The sequence below is a fragment of the Podarcis gaigeae genome (genome assembly GCF_964106915.1).
Source record: "Podarcis gaigeae genome assembly, chromosome: 18".
NCBI classification, from domain to species: domain Eukaryota; kingdom Metazoa; phylum Chordata; class Lepidosauria; order Squamata; family Lacertidae; genus Podarcis; species Podarcis gaigeae.
The window spans coordinates 5,747,945-5,767,587 of record NC_139696.1 but is presented as its reverse complement, the minus strand read 5'-3'; the positions used below and the strand labels follow the sequence as shown (position 1 = coordinate 5,767,587).

Genomic DNA, 19,643 nt, shown 5'->3' with positions numbered 1-19,643 from the left:
GGGAGGGAGGCTAGCAGTAGGTGGCGCCAGAGGCAAGAGGCAGAGCCCAAGGGAGGTGGAGCCAAGCCCAGACTGGCAGCAAGGAGGCAGGCAAGTTGAGGCTGGCTGGGGGCGGACTGAGGTTGGCGGAGAAGGCCCCCCCCCCACATTTGCTCAGATGGGGCACACCACAAGACAGTGAGAGTCTTTGACACCCTCCTTCCTTATATTAGGTTGCTCTTGCTAGTTTCTCACCGGGTGCGTTCGCAGGTAAGCCTTAAAGAGGTGCAATCACACGGAAGGGTTCAGGTCAGCTTTCTCCAATCCTGGTTCCCCCTAGACGTTTCGTACTACAACTCCCACAGCTTCTGCCAAGTGTCCGAAATGGTTCCCGTTATCCCCCATATTCTTTTGCGTTGGCAATCGGACGCTGACCTCAGCAGCAGCAACAACAGAGAGGTCACATTTGCACCATGCGCTCAAAGCGCACTTCCTGGGAACTGTAGTTCACCCCCCACCGAGCCGCAGATCCCAGCAGCCTCAACTGACTACGGTTCCTAGGATTCTCTCTGTGTGTTTTAAACGTGTTTTGGACGGTTGAGAGCACAACCAGAGCCACAAAATAAGATTTAAGCCCTGTGCGAGAGGTTGCTTGAGCCTGGGATAGCTCAGTTGGCAGAGCACGAGGCTCTTCAACTCAGGGTCCTGGATTCGAGTCCTACCTTGGGCAAAATATTCATGCATTGCAGGGGGGTTGGACTAGATGACCCTGATGGTCCCCTCCCAACTCTACAATTCTAGGATCCTTTGACTTGCCAGGGGCCTAATTCATGTTTCACCTCAACCCCAGGGGAGTACAATAATTCTGACCTACTCTAAAGGGCTGTTGTGAGGTTTCACTGAGATAACGTACGTTAAGCACCTTGAAAGCTCGCTTCCCCTGTCTAAATGCAAAAAAATATTATTTGTAGTTGGTTTCTGGGAGTCCAGGAATGCTCCTGATGAGGGCATCAGTAAGGTTCGGTGCCTGCCCCTGCTCAAAGCGTTGTCTGGCTCAGTTGGTTAGACCTTGGTGTGAATCACGCCAAGGTTGCAGGTTCGATCTCTGCATAGATATTCCCTGCTGCGTATTCCTGCATTGCAGGGGGTTTGCCCTAGATCAGGCATGGCCAAACCTGGCCCTCCGGCTGTTTTGGGACTACAGCTCCCATCATCCCTAGCTAACAGGACCAGTGGTCAGGGATGATGGGAGTTGTAGTCCCAAAACAGCTGGAGGGCCAAGTTTGGCCATGCCCTGGACTAGGTGATCCTAAAGCCCCTTCCAACTTATGATCTACGAAGTCTGCTCCCTTGTTTCCACCCAGGACACAACGGCTATATGATTTATTTCCACCCACCAGGATTTCGACAGGCCCCTGGTAACTTCTAACAGATGGAGGCGTGTTAAACTCCCTCAATTTAGGGGCCTGGTGTGACTCTTGCTCACAATGTGTGTCACATTTTCAAACTGGCCCCTACCACGCAAGAACAACTGGTCCCCCGTTTGCAACCTCTTCCCTTTCCGCAGAGGGTCGAGCATATTCCTTGCTGTGGAGGTAACGAGGAAATGGTTTCCCTTGCTGCGCAATGCACATGGCTGCTGTTCAATTAACTCTAGTGCATGCCAGCTCTGCAGGGGTGACACAGATCATGCATCTAACACTTAACAGCAGCTGCGCTAGGTCCAGTTAGGTTTAAAGCAGGTAATATACAGTGCCAAGGGAAGGAGAGACGCTAGACTGGCTCTCAATATCCATCCCTTGCGCAGGTATGTGACTCCAAGATGCACGGAAACACAGCAGCTCTGCCTCTTCGCTTTGGTCCCCATAAGCGGCGCAGTGCACTTCAATGCTGTCCAAGGAACTCTAGTGCACTTTGGAGGACCCTGCAGAGGTTGGATCCGGTGCAGGCCTGGCTGCCTTCCCCCAACCGTTGCCGACAGGCGAAGCACCCGTACACGAAACCCCGGAGTCCAGTGTAATAGCGGGCCGGACGCACAGTGGAGACCGGAAGCTGCCATTCCCTTCCGACACGAAGGGAGGTGAATAAGTCCTCAGTGCTCACAGAGGAGGAGGAGGAGGGCCGCTGGGATGCCAAGGCGAGGGGTGAAACGAGGGGGGGACCCAAGGCGAGCAGGGGAGGGGGGCTTCCTCGGCTGCCGGGTCCGGACCACTGCCGTTTCCTGGAGGCCGCAGGGTGGAGGCCGCCTGTGGGGCAGGAGGTGTGGCAGGGGCGAGAACAGCCCTCTGAAATACGTTTTTGTTTTGGAGAACAGGATTCGTTGTGGTCCAGATCGGGGGCTGCCCTGAAGCCCTTCCACCACGGCAGCAAGGTGGGGGGGGTACCGGTGCAAGGGGGGGAGAGGCGCAGATTCTCCCGGGATGTGTCGTTGGTGGTGCGCAGCCTGAGCCCTTGGCTTCGTTGGTGTCTATCGGGAAGGGCAGGGTTAAAAGAGGTGGAGCTGCAACCTCATTTTGAGGGCCTCGCCCAGCTCCCCGGCAAGGTAGTCGTGATCCTTCAGGGCTTCCAGGTGTTGCAGTTCGCGCTTGCGGTAAAGCGGGATGCTGACGATCTCCAGCTGGTAGGTGCCAGGTGACGCCCGCTTGCGCGCCAGGTGTAGAAAGCTGAGCCCGTCTTGTTGGTGGATGTGGAAGTGGCCCGCCTCGTTCCCCTGGGCGATGACGTAGCGGACGCGGTTCTCCAGCGGCGCCACGGCCGGCAGCAGCTCCAGGATGTGCTCCTTGTGGCCCAGGCCGGAGAGGTTGAGAGCCACCACCACCGGCGAGGCCACGTCGATGCTGGCCAAGCTGACGCCCGGTTTCTGCACGGTAGGGGAGGGAGGAAAGGGAGGAGAAGAGAGGTCAGAGACAGGCCAGGGAGGGGCTATTTATTTCATAAAGTTCACGCAGAGCTCGGTTGTGGAAAAGATAAAGCAATGAAATTATTGCAACTGCAATATGTTCAATGTTTACTTTTGAAAAGAGCTGACAACGTGTTACTTCCGGCTTTCGGCAGAGGCGTATGCGCAGAAGCGTCGAATCGCAACCTGCATGTGTGCAGACGCGCCGCTGCAGGCTGCGGCTGCTGCGGGTTGCGAATGTGCATCCTGCACGGATCATGTTCACAACCCGAGCATCCAGTGTACAGAGGCACCTCGATTTTTGAACGTCTCTGAAGTTGAACGTTTCAGCTTCCAAACTCCAAAAACCAGGAAGTAACTTCTTCGGATTTTGATCGCTTTTCAGAAGTCGAATGTGCCACGCGGCTTCCGTATTGAGTTTTCCGGATGTAAACGCTTCCGGAAGTAAATGCTTCAGTTTTCAAACGTTTCGGAAGTCGAACGGTCTTCCAGAATGGATCACGTTCGAAAACCGAGGTACAGCTGTATCTGCAATATTCCTCGGGCGCCAGTTCCACTTTGGAAGCGAGAGGAGGCGAATTTGGGGAGGCCAGTCCAAAGACTATGAGGTGCCCCATCTCTCTCCCTCCACCTGCCATTTTCTCCTCCCCAAATACCTGGTGCTCGTTGGTGCCATTGACACTCCTCCGGTGACGCCCTCTCTTGGGGTAGCCGTTGATCTTGCACTCGTAACAGGCTTCGGGCGACAGCAGATTCTCCTCATCTTCCTCCTCCAGGGGCGCTGGGAGATAAGCTTCCTTGCCAAACCCTAGCCCCGATACACAGTGCCTGCAGTTCAAAAAGCAAACAAGCAAGCAGCAGAGAGGGGATTGTCAGGGACCATAGCTGTCAACTTACAGATTTGAAAATAAGGGACCAGCAGCCTCGAAAATAAGAGATCAGCAGCTAAAATAAGGGATTTTCCCAGCACAGGTATGTTCAACTTCTGAGCCCCTCCTAGCCAAAGGCAGAAAGCCCAGCCAGCAACCAAACGAAGCCTCAGGCGGTGGTTCCCACAGCGCAGCAACCCGGCAAAGGGGATGCAGCAAGGAAAACCACCGTCACCTCTCCGCTGGGAAGCGCTGAGCAAAGGCGAGTCCCCAGACAACGCGGCCGATTTGATCGGCACAAGGCATGCAAGCTCCACCCCCCGTCGTTCTTAGACTCCTTATTGGGTGAGCAACGCAGCCAAGCAACACAGTTGGAGCCTCCCTCCTCCCTGGCCGGCAGCGAGGGAGGGAGAGGAGCTGCTTCCTTTGAAACCTGGGAAATTTAAGGGACATCATCAATAAGGGACAGCAGTGGGACACGGCGCTGGGATAAGGGACTTTCCCACCAAATAAGGGACGGTTGACAGCTATGTCAGGGACTCGCACTTGCTTCTGTCTTTCCAAACTGTGCTTTTCTGAACAGCGAGGCGGTCCCACCATTGAAAGTAAGGGCAAGTTGATAGGGTGTAACTCTTTTGAGAAACTGTGCATTAAACAGCTTCTCTTCCTCTGACATTTGTCAGCTGGGGTCCCCCCCGGGGGTCTTCCAGAAAGGCTTGCAAATATTTGGATAGAAAACACCAAAGTTGCAAGGCAGCACAAGGCAGGTTGGGCTTTCCCACTGAAATCAGGGCAGCCAAAAAAAGTGCATAAATAAGTGAACACAGGGACAAGACTCCCACTTGTAAGTCCCATCGTTTTGCTCCGTGAATCGGAGGCTGCCCGCGTTGCTGAACTTACCCCTGCCCTGCCCGGAAGTACCCGGTTGGGCAACCGCACAAGTAGCCGCCTTCTGTGTTGGAGCAGCCGTAGCTGCAGGGGCTCCCGCCCGCGGCACATTCGTTCACGTCCTGGCAGCCCCCGAAAGTCTGGTCAAAGTCGAAACCGGACGGGCAGATGCACTTGAAGCTCCCCAGGGTGTTGTAGCAGGAGGCTGAGCCGCAGGCCGTGGAGCTGGAGCACTCGTTCTCATCTGCGGCCGAAAGGGTGGTTATAAGGCTGGTTATACAAGGGCCCCTTGACCCAGGACCTTCTGGCAGGGCCGGCCCACACATCAGGCGGACCGAGGCATCCGCCTTTGGAGTTGGAATCCAAGGGGCGCCGTCAGAGAAGTGGTGACTAATGGACAAAACCTTGCCAAAACCTGGAAGCTGCTGCCACAAGGCTTCGGCAGGGGCAGCACCTTCCGGTTTTGCCTCAGGCGGTGAAACCAGTTGGGCAGACCTGCTTTTTGCACACCAAGCAGGTGCTCTCTGATAATACTAATATGACTGGTGCATTTTTTTTAATGTTTCATGGTTTATTACGTTTTTGTATATGCTGGAAGCCACCCATCATATGAGCGGGGTATGCTGCTGATGATAAGATGATTACCGCATGGGAGAGACTATGGAAGGTTTGGCATTTACTGCATGTTATACTTTGAAAAGGGACGCAGGTGGCGCAGTGGTCTAAACCACAGAGCCTAGGACTCGCCGATCAGAAGGTCGGCAGTTCGAATCCCCGCAACGGGGTGAGCTCCCGTTGCTCGGTCCCTGCTCCTGCCCACCTAGCAGTTCAAAAGCACACAGTGCAAGTAGATAAATGGGTACTGCTCTGGTGGGAAGGTAAACGGTGTTTCCGTGCGCTGCTCTGGTTCGCCAGAAGCGGCTTAGTCATGCTGGCCACATGACCCGGAAGCTGTACGCCGGCTCCCTCGGCCAATAAAGCAAGATGAGCACCGCAACCCCAGAGTCGGCCACGACTGGACCTAATGGTCAGGGGTCCCTTTACCTTTATACTTTGAAAGACAACTAGATGAAAATAATATTTAGGTGGTACTTAACACTGCTTGAACTAGCAAAAATGTCTAAAAATATGCCAAACACATGTTGGGAAATAATAATAATAATAATAGTAATAATAATAATTTTAACTTATTTTATCTTAACAAAACAGCAACAAACACCAGAACATCTATTATTATTATTACTACTACGCTTATGTTTGGTATAGTATGTTGTTTGTTATTATTCTTAGTACCCCGCCCATCTGACTGGATTGCCCCAGCTACTCTGGGTTGCTCCCAACACATACAAAGACACCACAAAGCATCAAACTTTTAAAACTTCCCTATACAGGGCTGCCTTCAGATGTCTTCTAAAAGTCTGGTAGTTGTTGTTCTCTTTGACATCTGGTGGGAGGGCGTTCCACAGGGAGGGAGCCACCACCGAGAAGGCCCTCTGCCTGATTCCCTGTAACTTTACTTCTTGCAGTGGGGGAAACTGCCAGAAGACCCTCAGAGCTGGACCTCAGTTTCCGGGCGTGGAGACGCTCCTTCAGGGCTATAGGGCTGAGGGGGCATTTAGGGCTTTCAAGGTGTGTTGAGCCTCCCTTATCGTCCCTTTCCACCCAGCCCCCAGTGGTTCTCTTACCTACACACTGATTCCACTGATAATGCTGGACGTATCCCTGGGGGCAGCCGCAGCGGTACCCTCCCAGGACGTTCTGGCACCCGTGTTGGCACCGGTGGTTCCCATCACATTCGTCGACATCTGCGCACCGAGGAGGGAGAGAGAGAGATCATGTTTTAGGTGGGGAAAATCATAGACTCATAGGCATGGGTAGGCAAACTAAGGCCTGGGGGCCAGATCCGGCCTAATCGCCTTCTAAAACCGGCCCGCGGACGGTCTGAGAATCAGTGTGTTTTTACATGAGTAGAATGTGTGCTTTTATTTTATTTATTTATTTGAAGTTGCTGGAATTTGCTTTTTTATAATTAAATTTTTATTAAATTTTCTTTCACAAATTAATCAACACCATATTCACAAATTTCCAATTTTTGGACTTCCACCAGCTCCTCCATCAATCATCCATATTTTGTATTTGTTACGCATTTCCATTATAATATATTGCTAGTTAATAATGTCCTTTCTTCTTTCTTTCCTTTTAACAATACCCTTTAACATCACAAAGCCTCTTTAAAACCGACTAGCGTTGTCTGTTCGTCACATATGTTTTCCAGATAATTCGTAAACTTTCCCCAGTCCTCGATGAACTTGTGATCCTTTTGGTATCTAATTTTATTTATTTATTTTATGCTATATGATCCCTTGGGATGCAGGTGGCGCTGTGGGTTAAAGCCTCAGCGCCTAGGCGGGGTGCGCTCCCGCTGCTCGGTCCCAGCGCCTGCCAACCTAGCAGTTCGAAAGCACCTCCGGGTGCAAGTAGATAAATAGGGACCGCTTACCAGCGGGAAGGTAAACGGCGTTTCCGTGTGCGGCTCTGGCTCGCCAGAGCAGCGATGTCACACTGGCCACGTGACCCGGAAGTGTCTCCGGACAGCGCTGGCCCCTGGCCTCTTGAGTGAGATGGGCGCACAACCCCAGAGTCTGTCAAGACTGGCCCATACGGGCAGGGGTACCTTTACCTTTACCTTTATATGATCCCTAGCATGGAATTTTCTTTGTTTCCCCTGGAGTTTGGGTTGGCTTAGCATTTGGGAAAACGGGTCTCGCTTTGTGTGTTATTGCCATGGGATTTTGTGTCTACACGTACCTTCGCAACTACTTCCAGAGGTGTCGAGGGCAAACCCTTTCTGACACTCGCAGTTGTAGCTCCCAGGGGTGTTTAGGCACTGCCCTTTGACCCCGCACAAGGTGGGCTGTGCTGTGCACTCGTTGTTATCTGCAGGAGGAGAAGGGGGGGGGGCAAAGCAGAGAGATCTCGTGAACAACAACAAAAAAGCACGTATTAGCCCCATCTATAGTAGACATTATATATATGGACGCAGGTGGCGCTGTGGGTTAAACCACAGAGCCTAGGGCTTGCCGATCAGAAGGTCGGCGGTTCGAATCCCCGCAACGGGGTGAGCTCCCGTTGTTCGGTCGCTGCTCCTGCCAACCTAGCAGTTCGAAAACACATCAAAGTGCAAGTAGATAAATAGGTACCACTCTGGCGGGAAGGTAAACGGTGTTTCCGTGCGCTGCTCTGGTTCGCCAGAAGCGGCTTAGTCCTGCTGGCCACATGACCCGGAAGCTCCCTCGGCCAGTAATAATAATAATAATAATAATAAAATTTATTTATATCCTGCCCTCCCCAGCCGAAGCCGGGCTCAGGGCGGCTAACAACAGTCAAATAATCAAACAGTCAAATAATCACACATTCTAAAAATATTTCATTATAAAAATTAATTAAAGTCAAATTGATGGCGAGATGAGCATCGCAACCCCAGAGTCGGTCACGACTGGACCTATTGGTCAGGGCCCCCTTTACCTTTACTTTAGAGTAGACACAAGCACGGTTCAACAACGCCCCTGTATTGGCAAAATTTCAAAGGGTTGCCAAACTGGATGGCAGCATGGTGGCAGTGGGGAATCTGTGGCTTCGTTATGGAGCGTGCGGCTTGGCTCGCTTGCTTGAGACGTATGTTTTCCTAGTAAGCACCTTTGTGCATTGCTTACGCTGCTGGCTTGTGGGTGCAATACCTTGCAGAGGTTGCATTATAGGGTGGCAGCAGGTGAATGGACCTGAAGCCAGCAGGAAGGAGGTAAAAAGGTCAAAGGTAAAGGACCCCTGGATGGTTAAGTCCAGGATTCAGGGGGCTGAGGGGTGAACTACAGGCTACGTGCAAATGTGTGCAAAAGAGACCCTGAAGATTTATTTCTCTTTGTGAACCGGCTTCCCAGGAAAGGTTCGCCCTTGCCTTTGGGAGAGCACATGGGGAACTCACCGATGCAGGAAGAATGGTGCTGGGTGAAACCAGGGGGGCACTTGCAGTTGAAGCCCCCGATGACGTTGACGCAGAGGAACTGGCAGTTGTGTTGCTTTGTGGAGCACTCGTCTAGGTCTGGATTCGTAAAGAAAATGAGCCAAGTTACGATATACGATATATACGATATACGATATCTTTATTGTCATTGTCCCATGCAGAACAATGAAATTGAAAAACTACTTAAAACATTCAAAAACCCCTAAAAACTCTGAAACCCCTTTTTAAAATACACTATTCTATAGAGACCCCTTATGCTGCGTTTAGAATCAGAATTGCATTTGCGTAGAAACTGTTTCTCAGGCGGCTAGTCCTGGCCTTTATAACCCCGTACCTTCTTCCAGAAGGCAGAAGCTGAAAGAGATCATTTCCGGGGTGTGCACTATCCTGCGCTATCTCTGCAGCTTTCTTATGGCACCTGACAGCATAGATTTGATCCAAGGTGGGAAGAGTGCACCCAATTATTCTCTCTGCAGTCTTTACAACCCTGGACAGCATTGTTTTTTCCCTGGCCATGCAGCCCCCAAACCACACACACAGACCCTAAGTTAATACACTCTCCACAGTGCAATGGTAAAATGCCATCAACAGGTTATTTGAGAGATTGTTTTTTCCGGAGGATTCTCAGAAAGTATAACCTCTGCTGTGCTCTCTTCACCAGGCCTTTGCTGTTTTCTCCCCAAGTTAGGTCGTCTCTCAACTCCGTTCCCAGAAATCGAAACACCGAGACCTGTTCCACGCACGTCCCCTCAATAATAAGTGGCTGAATATTCAATTTACATTTCCTAAAGTCCACAATGATCTCTTTTGTTTTCTTTAAGTTAAGGAGTAAGTTGTTTTTCCTGCAGCACTCCCTCTCTGGTGTTATCGCCCTCACCCTACAGAGGCTGGGTTGAGGCGAGACTACAGAGGGACAAATCTGTCAACTTCCCTACAAGACTGGGAAAAGGACAACGAGGACGCCCTAACAGTGACCAAGAGACTGATATTGATGAATGGATGGTACCCTTTAATCTGGAGGTTTTCAACCTTTTTGAGTTCATGCCTCCCTTGAATTTTCTTTCTGCGGCACCCCTGTGGGGCTCAGGAACCCAATTTTGTCCCCCCCTGACTGCAGAGCTAGCAGCCCCTCACCCCTCTTCAAACACCCTCCTCTCATCTCCCCTCTCCTTGGGAGTCTTCTGGCCAGCTGCTCCTGCAGCCCCTGGTCTCTGAGCTGCCCTCCAAAGAGAGACAGCTCCTTGCACCGGCCCACAAACATGTCTGCCCATTCCCAACAGCAAGGCCTGGCGGACTGGGCTCCCTCGCCCGCTTGCTTGCTTACTCCAAGGCCGTCTCAGCTCCTGGCACCCAGCACCCCCTAGCCAGCCCCAGAGGCGCCATTCGCACGGGGAGCTTGCAGCCAGGGCTGCTGCAACAAACAGCCGTGCAAGCCTTTGGGAGGCAGAGACGCCAGAGGGCATCAGAAGAAGGAGGGAAGGAAAGAGGGACAGAGGCCAGTGTTGTCTGTGGCACTCCTGTGGGGCTCAGGAGCCCAGTTATGTCCCCCCTTGCCTGCAGAGCTGGCAGCCCCTCACCCCTTTTCGAACACCCTCCCTTGTGGAGTGTTCCCTCGGCCTCCTCTCTTCTCCCCTCTCCTGGGGAGTCCTCTGTGTCAGGAGCTCTTCCTACACTCGAGTAGGACCCTGGCAGAGACGCATGCCCGACTGGCATGTTCTCTCCCTCCTGGTCGATCGTTCGGGAGCTTCAAAAGCTTTCTTCTGCCCGAACATCACAGCGACCGATGCCAACCGACACCGGCACACTTAGGGATCCGTTGCACAGCTTGCGTAACAGACCTCAGCAACTCGGCACTTTGGCTAATCTACTTTATTTACATATAAACACACATGGAGCACTGCAATATGGCTCCCTCTCTCTCTAGCATCAGACAGCAAAGAGAAAAATAACAAAGGACAAGAGTCCCACTTCATGGAACACAGTAACACAAACATCCTGTCTCCGTCACTTCCCACTCTGTGGAGTCAAAACATACACCGTCATGTGATAGACAACAATCCCATGACTGCAATCATGGAGCAGGAATTCTAACACTCTGGGCAGCCGCTGTTGCCGCCACTGGTCTCTGACGAGTGGGTATGCCTTTTCCTAACTTGTAAGTGAACTTTTGACAATCGTAGAATTGTAGAGCTGGAAGGGAACCTGGCGGTCATCTAGCCCAACCCCCTGCAATGCAGGAATCTCGGCTCAAGCACCCCTGACAGACAGCCATCCAACCTCTGCTTGAAAAGCTCTCAGGAAGGAAAGTCCACAACCTCCCGAGGGAGACGGTTGCACTGTTGAAAAGCTCTTACTGTCAGAAAGTTCATCCTGATGTTGAGTCTTGGGTTCGAGTCCTGAACCCCAGAGCAGGAGAACAACAGCTTGCTCCATCTCTTACATAACATGTAATTTCTCACTCTGGCCATTCCTCACCTCACAGCGCTGGTGGCAGGTAAGTTAGGCCGAGGGACAGCGACTGGCCCCCGAGGTTCACAGTTGAGTGGGGATTTGAACCCTGGGTCTAGTCTGATGCTCTAACCACTACACCACACTGCTGCAAGAGTGCTTTAAAGGTAAGGTGTGGGTGTGGCCCATAGCTGTCAACTTACAGATTTGAAAATAAGGGACCAGCAGCCTCAAAAGTAAGGGATCAGCAGCCAAAATAAGGGATTTTCCAAGCACAGCACAGGTATGTTCGACTTCTGAGCCCCAAAGGCAGAAAGCCCAGCCAGCAGCCAAACGAAGCCTCAAGCGGTGGTTCCCACAGCGCAGCAACCCGGCAACGGGGATGCAGCAAGGGAAACCACCGTCACCTCTCCGCTGGGAAGCGCTGAGCAAAGGTGAGTCCCCAGGCAACACGGCCGATTTGATCGGCACAAGGCATGCAAACTCCACCCCCCAGTCATTCTTAGACTCCTTATTGGGTGAGCAGCACAGCCAAGCAACACAGTTGGAGACTCCCTCCTCCCTGGCTGGCAGGGAGGGAGGGAGGGAGGGAGAGAGAGGAGCTGCGTCCTCTGAAACCCGGGAAATTTAAGGGACAGCAGCGGGACATAACGCTGGGATAAGGGACTTTCCCACCAAATAAGGGACAGTTGACAGCTGTGGTGTGGCCTGATCCTAGGGCCTTCCAGAGGCAGCTGGGGTTTGCAAAGATCAAATCCATTTGGCACCCCAGCTTCTCCCCCAAATTTTAGTTACCTTTGCAGGTCTTCCCGTCTTCTTGCAAGATATAACCTCTCGGGCAGGAACACTGGAAACTTCCTTCCGTGTTCTTGCAGATGAAGTTGCATGGCTTGGGCGACTGGTTGCATTCGTCTAGGTCTACGGTGAAGTGAATATTATATAACAGCAATAATAATAATAATAATAATAATAATAATAATAATAATAATAAAAGTCCTGCCTTTCCCCCCGGGCTGGGAATCTAGTCAGTTTCCAAAGTACAAAACCAACAACAAAATAGAAAAAGATGAAAACATAGAAACGGCAAAGTGTAATCAAACACCAATAGAATTGAAACAATAAACACTCATACCTTGGGAGTCGAACTGAATCCGTTCCGGAAGACCTTTTGACTTCCAAAACGTTCAGAAACCAAGGCACGGCTTCCAATTGGCTGCAGGAAGCTCCTGCAGCCAATCGGAAGCCGCGTCAGACGATCAAGTTCCAAAGAACGTTCGCAAACCAGAACACTCACTTCTGGGTTTGCGGCGTTCGGGAGCCAAAGTGTTTGACTCGCAAGGCGTTCGACTTCCGAGGTACGATTGTATATGAATGACCCATGAAAAATACAGATAAAAACAGGAATGAAAACATCGCAGCAGCAGTCCTTTCCTTAAAAAGAGTCCATTCCTAAAGGCATGTTGGAATAAAAAGGTGATCAGCTCCTGGCTGGACAACAAAGAAGAAGCCCATCTAACTTCTCTAGGCAGGGAGTTCCATAGTTCCCTGGGAGCAGCCACGACCGAGAAGGCCCTCTCCCGAATCCCCATTATTTTATTATTATTTTATCTAAATTGACCAGCCGGACCTTTCACCAGCAGGCTCCAGGGCAAAGGTAAAGGGGCCCCTGACCATTAGGTCCAGTCGTGACCGACTCTGGGGTTGCGGCGCTCATCTCGCTTTACTGGCCGAGGGAGCCGGCGTACAGCTTCCGTGTCATGTGGCCAGCAGGACTAAGCCACTTCTGGTAGAGCAGCGCACGGAAATGCCATTTTCCTTCCCCCTGGAGTGGTACCTATTTATCTACTTGCACTTTGAGGTGCTTTCGAACTGCTAGGTTGGCAGGAGCAGGGACCGAACAACGGCAGCTCACCCCATCGCGGGGATTCGAACCACCGACCTTCTGATCGGCATGTCTACGCTCTGTGGTTTAACCCACAGCGCCACCCGCGTCCCTTAGGCTCCAGGGTGGGTTGCAACAATTCAAAATAGCTAAAAGAAATTGCCTCCAACTGAAAGTGCACATCCCGGGCGTCAGAGCACAGAGCATAGAGGTGCCTTGCTCTGCTTCTAATCCAGGCATAGGCAACCTCGGCCCTCCAGATGTTTTGGGACTACAACTCCCATCATCCCTAGCTAACAGGACCAGTGGTCAGGGATGGTGGGAGTTGTAGTCCCAAAACATCTGGAGGGCCAAGTTTGCCTATGCCTGTTCTAATCTTTTCCTATCTCCTGCCCCCTATCTGGAGCCAGCCCCGTTTGAGGCTGTTCAGAAGTGTCTGGTGTTGTTGGGAAGCTGTCATTGGCTGGTCAGATGCAGAGGAGTGGGGGGGGGACACACACACCAGTTGGGGAACCCCCAAGGGAAGAAGGCTCAGAGCCCGGGGAGTGGTGATGGAGCCATGGGAAGTGGTCAGAGGGAGAAGAGGGAGAAAACTGGAGGTGTTGAAAGCTGAAGGAGTAACAGGGTTTAGCGAGCAGGGAGATTCTGTGCCAGACAGCAGTGCAGAATTAGGGGCTGGAGAGGAGGGGGAGGCCAAGAGACAGAGATGAGGCAGGTGATGAATTCAGGGTGTCTCCCTCTCCTGCTGCAACCAGCTCCTCTCCCTCGTTGTCTCCCAGAACCAGAAGAGGGATGAAGAAGGAGGAGCAAAGGCAGGCAAGGAGGAGACATCTCAGATTGCTTGGGAGGGAACCGGCCGAGGAGGGGCCTTAGAGAGCAGCGGGAAAGTCCTCATTGGGGACAGTTGCTGTGATCACTAGACCTGTTCTAGTTTCTTTGAGTGAAGAGTTAACTTCGCAGCCACCTTGTGAGTTATCGCTGACCCGATCCCGACACCCGCACATGAAGATTACAGTGGTACCTCACAAGACGAATGCCTCGTAAGATGAAAAACTCGCAAGACGAAAGAGTTTTTCGTTTTTTGAGTTGCTTCGCAAGACGAATTTCCCTAGGGGCTTGCTTCGCAAGACGAAAACGTCTTGCAAGTTTTTTTCTTTTTTCTTAAAACCGTTAATACCCAGGGTGCATTCAGGGGGTGCAGTTGCAACTTGACTTCGAGGAGCAACTCATAGCACGTGGTGTGGTAGCCTTTTTTGAGGTTTTTGGTGATTTTTGAAGCTTTTCCAAAATCCATGCTTCGCGAGACGAAAAATTCGCAAGACGAAAAAACTTGCAGAACGAATTAATTTCGTCCTGCGAGGTACCACTGTACTCTCAAATTGCCAGGGACTTCCTAGGAATCTGGTTTGTATTTTGTGTGTGCAGAGGGAAGGACAACCTAGCTGCTGGCTTGAGCCAGACTGCCCACTTCCGCGTAAACCCTTACCCTGGCAAGACGTGCCAGTGATATCGTTGGTGTAGCCGAGCCGGCAGTGGCAGCGGAACGAACCCATGCTGTTGATGCACTGGCCGTGTTTGCAGAGGTTCGGCAGCACTCTGCACTCGTCAATGTCTGCAGAGGGAGAGGAGAGGAGCCGATGGTTAGGATATGGTTACCAGACGCCCCTGTTTCCCGGGGACAGTCCCCGGATTTACAAATCTGTCCCCGGACAAAATCCGTACCCAGAATGTCCCCGTATTTCATTTAATGTCCCCGGATTTATATTTTAAGTGTTGTAGATTTAATAATAATAATAATAATAATAATAATAATAATAATAATAATAATAATTTTTATTTATACCCCGCCCTCCCCAGCCCATTCATTTTTGGAGGGGGGAAGTGCGTCCTATAGAGCGAAAAATTCAGTATATCTCCTCGATTTTGCCTTATTCAAACTCCCCTTATTATGTTTGAATAATAATAATAATAATAATAATAATAATAATAATAATAAATTTTATTTATACCCCGCCCTCCCCAGCCAAGGCCGGGCTCAGGGCGGCTAACAAGCAATAATAAATAATAAAAACAAGTTGAATGAATACAACTTAACAAGATTAAAATACAACATTAAAATATTGAAACATTAAAATATTAAAATGCAGCCTCATCACAGGAGGAGAAAGGAAAAAAGAAAGAGAGGGAGGGAATCAAATTGGCTCCAAGCCAAAGGCCAGGCGGAACAACTCTGTCTTACAGGCCCTGCGGAAAGAAATCAGATCCTGCAGGGCCCTGGTCTCATGAGACAGAGTGTTCCACCAGGCGGGAGCCAGTGCTGAAAAGGCCCTGGCTCTGGTTGAGGCTAATCTAACTTCCTTAGGGCCCGGGACCTCTAGAGTGTTGCTATTTATGGACCTTGAGGCTCTCCGTGGGGCATACTGGGAGAGGCAGTCCCGTAGGTAGGGAATGGTTCAACGGCGCAAGACACATCATATGGTGACTTCTGGCGAGGCAAAATGGCGGGCACCACGGCAGCGGGCAGCTCTTGAAGCCAGCCACAGCCAACTGCACTACCAGGTTGGCTCCGGGCTGCTAAGGCTGCCGCTGCCACTGCCAAGGGGGAACTGGGGACGCCCGGCACGTCAACTGGGGGAACCGCTGACCCCCCCCCGCAACCCAAATCGAGCACGCCCAGCCACCCAGCGAACTGCCCGCAGAGGAGAAGATATAATAATAATTTATTGTTTGTATCCCGCCCATCTGGCTAGGTTTCCCCAGCCACTCTGGGCGGCATCCACAGAGACCAAAAATACACTAAAATGTCACACATTAAAAACTTCCCTGAACAGGGCTGCCTTAAGATGTCTTCTGAAGGTCAGGTAGTTGTTTATTGCTTTGACATCTGCCGGGAGGGCGTTCCACAGGGCGGGCGCCACTACCGAGAAGGCCCTCTGCCTGGTTCCCTGTAGCTTTGCTTCTCGCAATGAGGGAACCACCAGAAGGCCCTCGGAGCTGGACCTTAGCGTCCGGGCAGAATGATGGGGGTGGAGATGCTCCTTCAGGGATACTGCACCATTTAGGGCTTTAAAAGTCAACACCAACACTTTGAATTGTGCTCGGAAACGTCCTGGGAGCCAGTGTAGGTCTTTCAAGACCGGTGTTATGTGGTCTTGGCGGCCGCCCCCAGTCACTAGTCTAGCTGCCGCATTCTGGATTAGTTGTAGTTTCTGGGTCACCGTCAAAGGTAGCCCAACTTTTTAAAAAACATTTTTTAATAATTTTTTTTTCTCCTTTCAAAAAAAAAAGTGTCCCCGGATTCTTTGAAAAAAAATGGATAATCCTAGGTTAGGATCATCACCAATGCAAAGCCAGTTGCGGTCAGGGAGAGGGGGGGGGATCAGATACTTTGCCCACAGATCCTGCCCCCTGCTTCACAGGCTCACCTCTCCCGTCAGTTGCGTATCCTGGCCCATGTGGGCACATTTTCTTGTACTGGGCGGTGGCAGGAAAGGGGCAGAGTTCACACTGGGGGCCCCAGCCCCGCCCTCCATTGCAGCAGCACTCCGATTTGGTGACCTGGTGCCGGTTGGTCGAAGACATCTGGCACATGGTTTGCAGAACCTCGATGAAACAGAATCCTTGGCGGGTGTCTGGGAAGGGGAGAGGAAGAGATCAGCAGTCAGTGGCGTAGCAGGATGTGTGCTCCGGGAACAAAATTACCAGGAGCGAAAATTTCAAAGGGGGAAAAAACAACCCAGCATGTCCTCCGTCTGTGCCTCTCTCAAGAGTAAGGGAGTCCACTCTTCGCCCCCTCCCCAAACCTTCAGGTCAAAGGCGCATATTTTATCCGGCTGTTTATATTATTGTTTCGTTTTGTTTTCAAATTCTTCCAATGGCAAACTGAAGTTGGAAAGGGAGAAATGGATGGCATGGTGCCGTCACAGGTTGGTGGAACAATACCGGTCTTGTCCCGGGCATCGGCAACCCACGCTAGGCAACTGTAGGCCGTTAGCAGAGTGCGCCACCGAACCTGCTGTGGGACCAAACTCTAGGTGGGATGAGAGCTGGGGAGAGTGTGGGAGGGGACCAAGTGGTCCTCTCGTCCACCCCCCCTGCTGTGCAGGAGTAGCTCGTATTTACTGGGGGCGGATAAAACACAGCGAAAGAGAAAAGCAGACCTGGCCTTCTATGCTGGTATTGTAATTCTTTATATAAACATATATTTAATGATATGGGTGTGGAATACAACGCAGAAATATTGACTGATGCACGGTCATGCCAGTCCTGCTTTCTTGTCATGTTTAATTCAACATGGGAATTTGGGAATGGGTAAAATTCCCAAATCCTAAATTTCTGCCACTTCATTCTACAGAAACACAGGTGAGCACTGATAAAGTAGAATCATATAATTGTACTCCTACTCCTACTCCTACTCCTACTAATTTATTTATACCCCGCCCATCTGGCTGGGTTTCCCCAGCCACTCTGGGCAGTACTCAACAGAACATTAAAAACAGAATAAAACTTCAAACATTAAAAACTTCCCTAAACAGGGCTGCCTTCAGATGTCTTCTAAAAGTCAGATAGTTGTTTCTTTCCTTGACATCTGATGGGAGGGTGTTTTTGTTTTTATTATGTATTTTGTGGTTTTATATATTGATTGTATTATGTGAACTGAACCGCCCTGAGACTCCCGGGTATAGGGTGGTATATAAATTCTTTTTTTTTTTTTAAAAAAAGGTCTAGTCCAACCCCCTATCTGGGACGCGGGTGGCGCTGTGGGTTAAACCACTGAGCCTAGGACTTGCTGATCAGAAGGTCGGTGGTTCGAATCCCCGTGATGGGGTGAGCTTCTGTTGCTCGGTCCCTGCTCCTGACAACGTAGCAGTTCGAAAGCACGTCAAAGTGCAAGTAGATAGATAGGTACCGCTCTGGTGGGAAGGTAAACGGCGTTTCCGTGCGCTGCTCTGGTTCGCCAGAGGCGGCTTAGTCCTGCTGGCCACATGACCCGGAAGCTGTACGCCGGCTCCCTTGACCAGTAATAATAATAATAATAATAATAATAATAATAATAATAATTTATTATTTATACCCCGCCCATCTGGCTGGGCCTCCCCAGTCACTCTGAGCGGCTTCGATAGAAACCAAAAATACAGTAAAATATCACACGTTAAAAACTTCCCTGAACAGGGCTGCCTTAAGATGTCTTCTGAATGTCAGGTAGTTGTTTATCGCTTTGACATCTGCTGGAAGGGCGTTCCACAGGGCGGGCGCCACTACCGAGAAGGCCCTCTGCCTGGTTCCCTGTAGCTTTGCTTCTCGCAATGAGGGAACCGCCAGAAGGCCCTCGGCGCTGGACCTCAGTAAAGGACCCCAGTAAAGCGAGATGAGCACTGCAACCCCAGAATCGGTTGTGACTGGACCTAATGGTCAGGGGTCCCTTTACCTTTACCTTTAGCCCAACCCCCTACAATGCTGCCTAATGGCACCCATGGGGGAGTGACGCTGATGGGCGGAGCCTCATTATGTCTGGTGGCTTAGAGGCGGAGCCTGATGTCACAGGGGGCAGGGCCAATGACACAATCCTCTCACCCCTCCCAAATCTGCCTCTGCCCTCAATTCTCACCCCTCAGGAAGAGGAGAAGGTCAAACTCCCCCAGTGCTTACAACGCAACGCCTGTGAGCTGGAAACACGGCCAGGCTATCCTCTGACGACTGCAGCCGCCTCATCGAGGCCACCACGAGATGACTGCAACCGAAAGCTCAAGGGGAAGCTGCTGGGCGAGAACCGTCATCGCTTACCAAGGCACTCGGTGCCAGAGGGGCTGCTCTGGAAGCCTTCGTTGCAGTCGCATTGGTAGCTGCCCACGGAATTGACACAGCGCCCATTGGGGCAGATTCCTGGCTTGGTCCGGCACTCGTTCTCGTCTGAGGGCAGCAAAGAACGAAAAGGAGGAGGTTAGAAGTTGGACAAAGAGTGAGCTTCACATTTGTTATGGGCTGGTTCAGTGGCCATGAGGTTGAACTATACATCTGAGGGGCAAATTTATCTCCCCGGGACGTCAAAGCACCACACAGGAATTTAAGTAGAACTACTTGAAAGCTCAACATAAAAAAAAGAAGAAGATCATGGCCACTGGTCCCATCACCTCCTGGCAAATAGAAGGGGAAGAAATGGAGGCAGTGAGAGATTTTACTTTCTTGGGCTCCATGATCACTGCAGATGGTGACAGCAGTCATGAAATTAAAAGACGCCTGCTCCTTGGGAGAAAAGCAATGACAAACCTGGGCAGCATCTTAAAAAGCAGAGACATCACCTTGCCAACAAAGGTCCATATAGTTAAAGCTATGATTTTCCCCAGTAGTGATGTATGGAAGTGAGAGCTGGACCATAAAGAAGGCTGATCGCCGAAGAATTGATGCTTTTGAATTCTGGTGCTGGAGGAGACTCTTGAGAGTCCCATGGACTGCAAGAAGATCCAACCTCTCCATTCTGAAGGAAATCAGCCCTGAGTGCTCACTGGAAGGACAGATCCTGAAGCTGAGGCTCCAATACTTTGGCCACCTCATGAGAAGAGAAGACTCCCTGGAAAAGACCCTGAAGTTGGGAAAGATGGAGGGCGCAAGGAGAAGGGGACGACAGAGGACGAGATGGTGGGACAGTGTTCTTGAAGC

General features: G+C 51.1%; 1 protein-coding gene across 4 annotated transcripts in view; it reads right to left on the bottom strand.

The window, feature by feature from the left end:
• Positions 1-1,412: 1,412 nt before the first annotated feature.
• The window catches only part of FBN3 (fibrillin 3), a 171,759-nt gene continuing 153,528 nt past the window's right edge, over positions 1,413-19,643 (bottom strand). For 2 of the 4 annotated variants that reach the window (XM_083720127.1, XM_083720128.1), the window contains 10 exons: positions 18,771-18,896; positions 16,412-16,618; positions 14,473-14,598; positions 11,900-12,022; positions 8,618-8,734; positions 7,444-7,572; positions 6,321-6,440; positions 4,648-4,879; positions 3,535-3,706; positions 1,413-2,839 (listed from right to left, as the gene is read on the bottom strand). In XM_083720127.1, the coding sequence (XP_083576253.1) occupies positions 2,465-2,839; positions 3,535-3,706; positions 4,648-4,879; positions 6,321-6,440; positions 7,444-7,572; positions 8,618-8,734; positions 11,900-12,022; positions 14,473-14,598; positions 16,412-16,618; positions 18,771-18,896 (1,727 nt within the window). In that variant the 3' untranslated portion in view covers positions 1,413-2,464. The remainder of the gene's footprint in view (positions 2,840-3,534; positions 3,707-4,647; positions 4,880-6,320; positions 6,441-7,443; positions 7,573-8,617; positions 8,735-11,899; positions 12,023-14,472; positions 14,599-16,411; positions 16,619-18,770; positions 18,897-19,643) is intronic. The other 2 variants (XM_083720130.1, XM_083720129.1) reach the window with 2 other exon arrangements.